Source organism: Chiloscyllium punctatum, chromosome 19 (genome assembly GCF_047496795.1).
Source record: "Chiloscyllium punctatum isolate Juve2018m chromosome 19, sChiPun1.3, whole genome shotgun sequence".
Taxonomy (NCBI): Eukaryota; Metazoa; Chordata; class Chondrichthyes; order Orectolobiformes; family Hemiscylliidae; genus Chiloscyllium; species Chiloscyllium punctatum.
This window is the reverse complement of record NC_092757.1, coordinates 94,487,107-94,499,695: the sequence shown is the minus strand read 5'-3', so window position 1 is coordinate 94,499,695 and position 12,589 is coordinate 94,487,107. Positions and strand designations below refer to the sequence as shown.

At 46.8% G+C, this 12,589-nt stretch overlaps 1 protein-coding gene across 2 annotated transcripts in view; it reads left to right on the top strand.

Annotated features, from left to right (window-relative positions):
* Positions 1–12,589, top strand: part of LOC140491647 (forkhead box protein N1-like) — an 80,956-nt gene that overhangs the window by 54,482 nt on the left and 13,885 nt on the right. Inside the window, exons 3-5 of one of the 2 annotated variants that reach the window (XM_072590107.1) lie at positions 1,674–1,802; positions 2,534–2,661; positions 7,210–7,258. In XM_072590107.1, coding sequence (XP_072446208.1) covers positions 1,674–1,802; positions 2,534–2,661; positions 7,210–7,258 — 306 coding nt within the window. Of the gene's footprint in view, positions 1–1,673; positions 1,803–2,533; positions 2,662–7,209; positions 7,307–12,589 lie in introns of both variants that reach the window. The other variant, XM_072590106.1, reaches the window with a different exon arrangement.

Here is a 12,589-nt window from a genome sequence, read left to right as displayed (position 1 = left end):
TTGTGGCTGTATTTGTGTGGAAGCACTGAGGTCTCCCTATTTTACTGTAAACTCGAGGTTGTCAACATACAGAGAATCATCAGTGATTATATTATCCTTTGGCTAGCCTGCTCCTCAAGGGAAAAGCTCTCCCTTTCACCAGGCCACATGCTTCATTCCTGGTTTTTATCGTGGTAGACAAATATGAGCCATTGGCTGTGATGTGTTTAGATTTCCAGAAGGCCTTTGACAAGAATAACATGGGAGACCACTAAATAAGGTAAGAACCCATGGTGTTAGGGACAAGGTGCTGGCATGGATAGAGGATTGGCTGACTGGCAGAAGGCACAGGGTATGGATAAAGGGGTCTTTTTCAGGATGGCAGCTGGTGACTAGTGGAGTTCCTCAGGGATCAGTGCTGGGACCACAACTATTCACGTTATGTACTAACGATCTGGACAAATGAACTGAGGGTATTGTTCCTGTATTTGCAGATGACACAAAAATTGGTGGATGGACAGTGTTGAGGAAGTGATGAGGCTGTAGAAGGACCTAGATGGGTTAGGAGAGTGGGAAAAGAAGTGGCAGATAGCCGATAAAGTGGGAAAGTGTGAGGTTATATACTTTGGTGGGAAGAATACAGGTGTGGATAATTTCTAATTGGAGAAGAACTTTGGAAATCTGAAGCACCAAGGAATCCTGATTCAGGATTCTCTTAATGTCAACATGCAGGTTCAGTTGGAAGTTAGGAAGGCAAATGCAATGTTAGCATTCATTTGAAGAGAGCTAGAATACAAGAGCAGGTATGAATTACTGAGGCTGTACAGGTTTTGATCAGATTGCATTTGGAATATTGTGAGCGGTGTTAGGCCCATACTTAAGGAAGGATGTGCTGGCCTCGGACAGGGTCCAGAGAAGGTATACAGGAATGATCCTCAGAACTAAGGGCTTGGCATATGAGATTGCTTCTAGATCAGAGTGGTGCTGGAAAAGCACAGCAGGACAGGCAGCATCTGAGGAGCAGGAAAATCAACGTTTTGGGCAAAAGCCTTTCATCAGGAAATGTCGATTTTCCTGCTCCTCGGATACTGCCTGACCTGCTGTGCTTTTCCAGCACCATTCTAATCTAGACTCTGATCTGCAGTCCTCACTTTCGCCTATATGAGATCGCTTGAGAACTCTGGGTCTCAATAGAGTTTAGAAGGATGAGGGGGGATCCGATTGAAATGTACAGAATACTAAGAGACCTGGATTGAGTGGATGTGAAAAAGATGTTTCCACTACTAGGAGAGACTAGGATCCAAGGGCTCAGCCTCAGAGTAAAGGAATGACCCTTTAGAACTAAGATGAAAATTAATTTCTTCAGCCAGAAGGTAGTGAATGTGTGGAAATCATTGCCACAGAGGGCTGTGGAGGTCAAATCATTGAGTATCTTTAAGACAGTGATGGATATGTTCTTGATTGGTTGGGGGAGGGTCAAAGAATACCTGTTCAGGGTATGTGGGTGTCACTAGCTAGACTAGCATTTATTATCCATACTAATTACCCAGAGGACAGTTAAGACTCAACCACATCTTGTGGAGAAGACAGGAGAATAGGATTGAGGAGCATACCAGCCATGCTCAAATTGATGGGCTGAATGGCCTAAGTCTGCTCCTTTATCTTATAGACTTGTGGTCTCTATCTTCTTACAGATTCCGAATCCCAAATATGAAAGTAACAATCTGCCTGGACATAGGATTGAGCAGGTGGGACATGAACTGCTGTGCCATCATCCACACGCCCAACCCATCTACTGCTCCATTCCAGCTCTCCAACAGCAGGTACAGTCACCCTGGGGAGACCAGCACCAAAGGCTCTTTAACATAATTACAACCTCAAGCTCCTCCCTAGGAGAAGGAGCAAGCAATTGAAACCCCAAAGCATATTCCAAGATATTAAGACAGGTGAACCTTTTGCTTTCGTAGAGGAAGGTTTCAAGTCTTTCTTAAAGGATGAGAGAGTTAGAGAGACAGAGGTTTCAGGAGGGAATTCTAGCATTCAGGACCCAAGCAAGTGAAGGCGGAGCAATCACTGGCAGAGTTATTAAAAGCATATGAGGCTAGAATGAAATGAGTGCAAAAAGGTGACAGGATTGCAGGGCTGGGAAACATTAGTGATGGAAGGGCTGAGAACATACAAGCATTTGAAAACAGGAATAAGTATTTTAAAATTGAGACATTGCTGTAAGGGGAGCCAGCGTAAGTCAGCAAGTAGAGAGGAGTTTTGGGTGAACAGAACTTCAAGTGAGATAGGAAATGAGTCACAAATGTTTAGGTAAGTTCAAATTTGCATAAGTGGCCAAGTGGAGGTTAGCTAGGAGGGTCACTAAATAATGCCATCTGGAGATAACAAAGGTATTGATGGTGGTATGGAGTTTCAGAGTAATTTACCTGTTGCAAGTGAAGAAACTGTAGGCTTTTGTTGAGACATATTATACAGGTCCATGTAGATTCAAGTCATTGTTTTATTGAGTCCAGAAGTGATTGATTGTGAATTTGTATTTGTTTTACAGTACTCTGGCATTCCCAGTTACCCCAGGGCCTGTCCTCCTACTGATCAGTACCTCTATCAGAGAAATACACCTCATGTTGCCCAGGAATCTCACCATCTGCTTTACCCCAAACCCATTTACTCGTACAGGTAATTTTAATGATGGTCCTGAATACTGACTCCATGATTGTGTCCAGAGTATATTTTCAAGGTGTTCCTATGTGCCATTCATACCCTAACCACTTAGGCAACCTAGAACTAGGAGGAACAATTTCTGAATACTGTAAAAGGTCTGCTATTGTCGGTGAGAAGAGATTTATTCTCTCAGCGAACTGAGTGTTTGGAATTCTCCTCCCCACACAGCGTTGAGGTTGGGTCATTGTATATTTTCAAGGCTGACATAGGCAGATTTTCATCAACAAGAGAGTTGATGTTATAAGTGATAGGCAAGAAAATGGAGTTGAGGCCACAGGAAAATAGGCATCCTCTTATCAAAAGGCAGAGTCGGCTTGATAGGCTGAATGCTCCCATGTGTAATGATGTTATGAGATAACTTCAGGTGCCATTGTGGACATGCAGACACACACACACACACACACACCAGACACACACACACACACACACACATCCCCCCACCTAACCCCACACCCACCCACCCAACCCCACACCCACCCGCACACCACCGTCCCCCTCCACACACACACACACATCACCCACACACACACACACACACACACACACACACACATCGCCCACACACACACACACACACATCGCCCACACACACACACACACATCGCACACACACACCCACACATCGCCCACACACACACACACATCGCCCACACACACACACATCCCCTCCACCCAACCCACCACCGCCCCCCACACACACACACAAACACACACACATCCCCCCACACCCACCAACCCACCAACCTCCCACACACACACACACATTCACCCAACCCAACCCCATACCCACCCATGCCCCACACCCACTTACCCCCACACACACATACCCCCCCACCCAACCCCACATACACCCACCCACCACCGCCCCCACACACATACACAAACACACACACATCAACCCCACCCAACCCCACACCCACCCACCCACCACTGCCCCCCCACATACACACACACACAAACCCACACACATCCCCCCCCACACCCACCAACCCCCCACCCCCCACACACACATTCCCCCATACCCAACCCCACACCCACCCACCCACACACACACACACATCCCCCCCACCCAACCACACACATACCCACCCACCACACCACTCCCCCCACACACACACACACATTCCCCCCCACCCAAACCCACACCCACCCACCCAACCCCACATCCCCTCACAACCCCCCCACACACTCCACCCAACGCCTCACCCACCCACCCCACACACACACATCCCACCCACCCACCACCGCCGCTCCCCCCCAACACACACACACACACACACACACACACACATATACACACACACACACACACACACACACATACACAACACAAAATGTTGAAGGTCACAGAGTCATAGAGCTGTACAGCACGGAAACAGATCATTCCATCCAGCCCGTCCATGCCGACTAGATCTCCTAAGCTAATCTAGTCCCACCTGCCAGCACTTGACCCATATCCCTCCAAACCCTTCCTACTCATGTGCCCATCCAGATGCCTTTTAAATATTGTAATTGTACCAGCCTCCACCACTTCCTCTGGCAGCTCATTCCATACACACATCGCCCTCTGTGTGAAAAAGTTGCCCCTTAGGTCCCTTTTAAATCTTTCTACTCTCATCTTAAACCTGTGCCATTCAGTTTTGGACTCCCCCACCCCAGGAAAAAGACCTTGTCTGATAACCCTATCCATGCCCTTTATGATTTTATAAACCTCTAGAAGGTCACCCCTCATCCTCCGACACAGCCAGTTTTTATATTTCAACCCTCCAATCCTGGCAACATCCTTGTAAATCCTTTCTGTAAACATTCTTCCTTTAGGAGGGAGACCAGAATTGCATGTGGTATTCTAAAAGTGGCCTAACCAATGTCCTGTACAGCTGCAACATGACCTCCCAACTCCTGTACTCAATACTCTGACCAATAAAAGAAAGCAGACCAAATGCCTTCTTCACTATCTTATCCATCTGCGACTCCACTTTCAAGGAGCTATGAACCTGCATTCCACGGTCTCTTTGTTCAGCAACACTCCCTAGGACCTTACCATTAAGCGTATAACTGCTCTGATTTGCCTTTTCAAAATGCAACACCTTGCATTTATCTAAATTAAACTCTGTCTGCCACTCCTCAACCCATTGGCGCATCTGATCAAGATCCCGTTGTACTTGTTTGCTCTCCACAACATCTCCAATTTTAGTGTCATCTGCAAACTTACTAATTATACTTCCTATGTTCAGATCCAAATCATTTCTATAAATGACAAGAAGCAGTGGACCTAGCATTGATCCTTGTGGTACACCACTGGTCACAGGCCTCCAGTCTGAAAAGTAACCCACCACCACCACCACCACCACCACCCTCTGTCTTCTACCTTCAAGTTCTGTATCCAACTGGCTAGTTCTCATTGTATTCCATGTGATCAAACCAGTCAGTTATTGCTTTCTCGCAGCGCAGTCCTATGCAGCTCCCATTGGGTTTCTTTGCTAGATAAGGAAATCCCAGCTTTAGGAAGTGGACCTGCTCAGCTTTGCTGACAGCCTGCAGGAGGGTACATCAGCAATTATTATAAAACTGTGCGGCTGTCTGTGAGTGCTCCTCACCCATTGTTAAGGGTGACTCTCTGTAAGCCCTTGGATGTGAGCTGCCTTCAGTCTCTCACAGCAAGTGGGACATGATGGATCTAACAGGATTGTGGTAGTTCCTCTGCACTTCACTTTTACCTTGTTTTCTGGAGGACCTCTTCCCAAGCAGCATCTTATTGCTCATGTCCTGGTAAACCTCCCACTTGCTATAGGTTTCCCCTGAACCCCATTATCACCTATCAGCCTGCTCTGGGCTTCAACCTCCAAGGAAAAAGTGAGGACTGCAGATGCTGGAGATTAGAGTCGAGAGTGTGGTGCTGGAAAAACAGCAGGTCAGACTGCATCCAAGGAGCAGGAGAATTGATGTTTTGGGCATAAGTCCTTCATCAGGAATGAAGGAGCCTCGGGGATGGAGAGGTAAATGGGAGGGGGTTGGGGATAGGGAGAAAATAGCTGAGAGTGCAATAGGTGGATGGAGGTGGGGGTGAAGGTGATAGGTCAGAGGGGAGGCTGGAGCGGATAGATGGGAAGGAAGATAGACAGGTCAAGAGGGCACTGTCGAGTTGGGAGGTTGGCATTGGGATAAGATGTGGGGAGGGGTGATGAGGAAACTGGTGAAATGGGCATTGACCTCGTGTGGTTGCAGGGTCCCAAGGCAGAGGGTGAGGCGTTCTTCCTCCAGGTGTCAGGTGGTTAGGGTTTGGCGATGGAGGAGGCCCAGGACCTGCATGTCCTTGGGGAATGGGAGAGGTATTTTGTGTTCAGCCACAGGGCAGTGTGGTTGGTTGGTGCCGGTGTCCCAGAGATGTTCTCTGAAACAATCCACAAGTTGGTGCTCTGTCTCCCCAATGTACAGGAGACCACATCGGGTGCAATGGATACAGTAGATGACATTGGTAGAGGTACAGGTAAATTTCTGATGAATGTGGAAGGATCTTTTGGGGCCTTGGATGGAGGTGAGGGGTGAGGTGTGAGCGCTGGTTTTGCATTTCTTGCAGTGGCTGGGGAAAGTGCCGGGAGGGGAGGGTGGGTTGGTGGGGGCATGGATCTGATAAGGGAGTCATGGAGGGAATGGTCTCTCTGGAACACTGATGGGGGAGGGGAGGGAAATATATCCCTGGTGGTGGGTTCTGTTTGTAGGAGGTGGAAATGGCGCAGAATGGTGCAATGTATGCAGAGGTTTGTGGGGTGGAAGATGGGGACCGGGGAGGGTTCTATCCTTGTTGCACTGGGAGGGGTGGGGTTCAAGGGCAGTCTGCGGGAAGTGGAGAAGATTCACTGGAGGGCATCATCAACCACATGGGAGGAGAAATTGTGATCTTTGAAGAAGGAGGCCATCTGGGATGTTCTGTGCTGGAATTGATCCTCCTAGAAATAGATGCAATGAATTGGGCATTTTTACAGGAGGCAGGGTGGGAGAAGGTGTAATCCAGGTAGCTGTGGGAGTCAGTGGGTTTGTAGGAGATGTCCATGTCGAGCCCTCTTGGCCCACAAGCCTCATTCCTGATGAAGGACTTACGCCTGAAACATCGAATCTCCTGCTCCTCGGATGCTGCCTGGCCGGCTGTGCTTTTCCAGTACCACACTCTTCAATTCTGGGCTTCTCCACAGCCAACTTTCCTCCTGGCGAACTGGTCACTGTGTGATTGATACAGCACCATGTGATGGGGCTGGAGGCAAGGATATGTCTGTTTTCATTTCTGCCCATGTCACCCATTTGGTTTCATAAAATTCTGCCCGTAAACTCTGTCTCTCTCTTTTCACACTGCTGCTGCCTGACCTGCTGAACATTTCCCAGCATTGTGCAGTTTCATTTCAGATTTCCAGAAATTGCAGGGTTTTTTTAACTTTTGTATCGAGGTAGGGATGTGAATTTGATCTTGAATAAATATTAAACACTAACTCTACATTTCTCTCTCTATAGCATTCTCATCTTCATGGCACTGAGGAACAGTAAAGCTGGAAGTTTGCCTGTGAGTGAGATCTACAACTTCATGACTGAACATTTTCCTTACTTTAAGGTGTGTTAACTATTTAAGTATGAAGTCTCATTTCCTCAATGTCTTAGCAGTTAACCCAGGACCACCCCATGAGTAAACCCTAATTTATACTTTAATAACAGAGCTCTATAAAATAACGGTTCGACTGCTAACAAGTCTTAACGCCTAGAGATAGATAGTGACTTGGAACTTGATATTTCATTGTTGTTCATTGGATATAAGGATCATTACTGTTTATTCCCTGACCCTGATTGACTTGGGAAGGCTGTGATGAGCTGCCATCTTCAATATGACTGAGTGATTCCCTAAAACAACAAAGAGAATGCTGGAGAAACTCAGCAGATCTAGCAGCATCTGTACAGAGAGAAAAGAGTCAACATTTTGAGTCAGAACTGAATGATTCACTTGGCCATTCCAGAGGAATGTCGAGAGTTGCTGTATGACTGGATTCACATGTCAGTTAAAGTCACCATAGTCTCACCAGACCATAGGGATGATCTTTCATGAGCAAGAGAGAGGACTGCAGGCAGTTTAACCTGAGGGTCACCATGGGGCAGTACAGTGGCTCAGTAGTTAGCCACTATTATCTCATAGCATGAGGGATGCAGGTTTGATTCCACCCTTGGGCAAGTGTCTGTGTGAAGTTTACACATTCTCCCCACATCTGTGAGAGTCCCCACTGGGTGCCCCAGTTTCCTCTCACAGTCCAAAGATGTGCAGGTTAGGTAGGTTAGCCATGGGAAATACAATGTTACAGGGATCGGGTAGGTCTGAGTGGGATGCTTTTCAGAGAGTCAGTGTGGGCTTGAAACGTTCCGCAAGTTTCAGAGAACACCTCTGGGACACCCGGACCAACCAACCCAACCACCCCGTGACTCAACACTTCAACTCCCCCTCCCACTCCACCAAGGACATGCAGGTCCTTGGACTCCTCTATCGCCAGACCATAGCAACACGACGGCTGGAGGAAGAGCACCTCATCTTCTGCCTAGGAACCCTCCAACCACAAGGGATGAACTCAGATTTCTCCAGTTTCCTCATTTCCCCTCCCCCCACCTTGTCTCAGTCCCAACCCTCGAACTCAGCACCATCTTCCTAACCTGCTATCTTCTTCCTGACCTCTCCGACCCCACCCCCACTCCGGCCTATCACCCTCACCTTAACCTCCTTCCACCTATCGCATTTCCAATGCCCCTCCCCCAAGTCCCTCCTCCCTACCTTTTATCTTAGCCTGCTTGGCACACTCTCCTCATTCCTGAAGAAGGGCTCATGCCCGAAATGTCGATTCTCCTGCTCCTTGGATGTTGCCTGACCTGCTGCGCTTTTCCAGCAACACATTTTCAGCTATTATAGGACAAGCCAAACAGAGAACAGCCAGGGAATTCCTAGAGGCATGGCACTCCTCCACAGATTCAATCAATAAGCACATCGACCTGGACCCAATATACCGTCCACTGCAACGGACAGCTGGAACTGACAATCGGAAGCGGCAGATTCAAACCACTATAAATGCCGGAGGAAAGATCACAGAAGCGCTTCACAGGAGGCTCCCAAGCACTGAGGATGTCACCTAGACAGGGGACGAAACATCTGCAACACAAATTCCCAGCTCGGCGAACAGAACCACAACAAGAAACAACAGATCTGTCATGACCACACAAGATTGGTCAGGATATCAAAGGCAGTTTATTTATCAGAAGATGAAGGAATAGGAGAGGAATTTGACTGTTTGGAAATGGTGATGTTGTTTGTGTTTATCACAAGTCTTCATGTGCACCGGAGAGTTCAGATCAGACTGGAATAAATCTGTAATTACAATTTAGGAGGAATTAAGAAATCTGATCCAGCGCAGCTGCTACCTAATGCAATAACCTGGTAAATCATTATGTAATATTTTACTGACAGATGTAGAGATAAGAGGGAGTGAGAATCTTCCACTTGTATCAGGAATCTATTACACAAAAGAGACTTTTAGTCTGCAGCTTTATGCTTCATACCAGCCATTTGGAATCACCAGCGGCTATGTGGGCTTTTCTCAGACATTAAGCTCCTGAGCTGTTCCTGCATTAACTCACACATCAAACAAGGGGAGGGTTGCACACATTTTCCCCTTGTTCCCTTTTCCTTGCTGTCTTGCTCCTTGCTAAAGATCTGAAAGCTGCACCTCCTCATGACCAACAACTGCCCCAATCCTCTGACCAACACCAATGCAGCATTCCTGATGAAGTCATTCATCTCTACTCCCTGGATAACTACAGGCCGAGGAAAGCCTCAAAAAACCAACAGCTTTCAAAACAAGTTCTCTTTCAAATAAATATTAAAACTCTACCCAACAATGTAATTTAATGCTTTCAAAAGCACACTCTGATATCCAAGAGTTGACAAAATTCACATATCCCTGCGTTGTCAGAAACCCTCAGGAGACATACCCTGGAGCAATCAACAAGCAAGATCCTTCAACACCTACCTTATTTGATTTGATTTGATTTGATTATTGTCACATGTACCTAGCTACAGTGAAAAGTTTTGTTTGCATGCAGTCCAGGCAACCCATACTATACAAAGTACATCAGGGTAATGGAGCAGAGTGAGGAATACAATGTTACAGCTGCAGAGAAGGTGCACAAAGAGTGAGATCACATTAGATTTGAAATTAGAGAGGTCCATTATTCAGTTTAGTAACAGCAGGGAAGAAGCTGTTCTTGAACCTGTTGGTGCATGAGTTCAAGCTTCTGTGTCTTCTGCCTGATGGAAGAGGTTAGGGGAGATTATAACTGGGGTGGGAGGGGTCTTTGGTATTAGAACATAGAACATTACAGCACAGTACAGGCCCTTCGGCCCTTGATGTTGCACCAATCTGTGAAACCAGTCTGAATCCCATCTAACCTACACAATTCCATTCTCATCCATATGTCTATTCAATGACCATTTAAATGCCCTTAAAGTTGGCGCATCTACTGCTGTTGCAGGAAGTGCATTCCACACCCCTCCTACTCTCTGAGTAAAGAAATTACCTCTGACATCTGTCCTATATCTATCAATTTAAAGCTATGTCCCCTTGTGTTAGCCATCGCCATCAGAGGAAAAAGCCTTTCAATGTACATCCTATGTAACTGTCTGATGTCTTATATGTTTTAATTATTTCCACGGCAACGAGAAGTATAGATGGAGTCAATGGATGGAAGGTTGGCTTATATGATGGACTGGGCTGGGTTCACAACTCTCTGTAGTTTCTTATGGTCCTGGGCAGAGCAGTTGCCGTACCAAGCTGTGATGTATCCAGATAGACTGCCTTCTATGGTGCTTCTATAAAACTTTGTTAGAGTCTTAACAGATATAGAGTCATAAGGATGTAGAGCATGGAAGCCCTTCAGTCCAACTCGTCCATGCCGACCAGATATTGTAAATTAATCTGAGCCCATTTGCCAGCACTTGGCCTATATCCCTCCAAACCCTTCCTATTCATGTAGCCATCCAGATGTCTTTTAAATGCTGTAATTGTACCAGTCTCCACCACTTCCTCTGGCAGCTCATTCCATACACGTACCACCCTCTGCATGAAAAGGTTGACCCTTAGGTACCTTTTAAGATTTTCCCCCTCACCTGAAATGCTGAATTTCCTTAGCACCATGAAGAAGTAGAGATGTTATTGTGCTATCTATCTGACACATAGGTGTAGCACTCCCTTGGTACTGACCCACCGTAAGTGCAAGACTCTCTCAGCACTGACCCTCCGACAGTGAGGCACTCCCTCAGCACTGACTCTCTGACAGTGCGGCACTCTCTCAGCGCTGACCCTCCGACAGTGGGGCACTCCCTCAGGACTGACCCTCCGACAGTGCGGCGCTCCCTCAGCACTGACCCTCCGACAGTGCGGCGCTCCCTCAGCACTGACCCTCTGACAATGCAGCACTCCCTCAGCACTGACCCTCCAACAGTGCGGCGCTCCCTCAGCATTGACCTTCTGACAGTGCAGCGCTCCCTCAGTACTGACCCTCTGACAGTGCAGCGCTCCCTCAGCACTGACCCTCTGACAGTGCGGTGCTCCCTCAGCACTGACCCTCTGACAGTGCGGTGCTCCCTCAGCACTGACCCTCTGACAGTGCGGTGCTCCCTCAGCACTGACCCTCCGACAGTGCGGCATTCCCTCAGCACTGACCCTCTGACAGTGCAGCGCTCCCTCAGCACTGACCCTCTAACAGTACAGGGCTCCCTCAGCACTGACCCCTCAACAGTGCAGAACTCTATCAGTATTTGACTAAAATATATTTATATGCAAGCAACTGTTGAATCACAAACTTTCTGTGTGAGAGGTGAGAATGACACTCTGATACACTATTAATATTCCTATATAAGATTTCGGCCTCTGTAGTAAATTGTCAGGGCATGTTGTAAATCAGGAGATACTGCAAATTCAACTGCAACTCCCCCACTCATTTTCCCAGTGTGAAGGCACCAGAAAGTGTGGCCCATTTAAACCACTGCTGTCTATATTAAACATAGCATACATTTATTCCCATTCTTTAATACATGCCAGTTTAGAGCTTTTGCCACCTGGGAATCCTCGGGACTACAGCTTTCAGCATCAGATATTATTATTGTTCGATGTGATATGTGAATTAATCACCAGTCATTGTTCAATCCCATGGTGATTTTCTGATATTGCTCACAAATCATCTGCCTGATCCAAAATACTACATCTTCATTGCATTAAACAACATTGACACATCTTGAAATGACAGCTCGCTCACATAATGATAAGTTACAATTTGTACAGTTGTGCTTCAGATTTAACAAGATGGGAAAGGCTGCAAGGGAGGTTTTGGGAACAGACTGCAGTAAAGCATTCCGACCAGCAGATGATACTCAATTACCATGAAGATGAAGACAAAACCACACTGACTGATATGATATAAAGATTCACAACGTTTTTAGGGATCAAATTCAACACAAACAGAGAAGAGCTCCTTCTGCAGCGAAATGTTACTCTCTTTATGTAAAACAGAAGTGCTCTCTCCAGGAAAGGAAGAAACCCTAAGCTGCTACTTCCTTCTGCTGTTAAGGTGCTTCCTGAGAGAGTGAAATTCCACCTTGGCTCTTTCTTGAGTGTCAGCAGCTCTTTCTCTGTGAACCTGGAGAAAATCTAGAGTTTGTACCTTTTGGTTCGGATGCTTCTGAGGTGAACTGATGCTGTGGTGAATACGTTGTGAATGCTTTTAATGTGCCTAAAATTCACTAGTATCCGCACAAAAACTTTCCGATTTCCCCAGTGTTCATGTTTTCAACAAACATAACAAAGAAAAT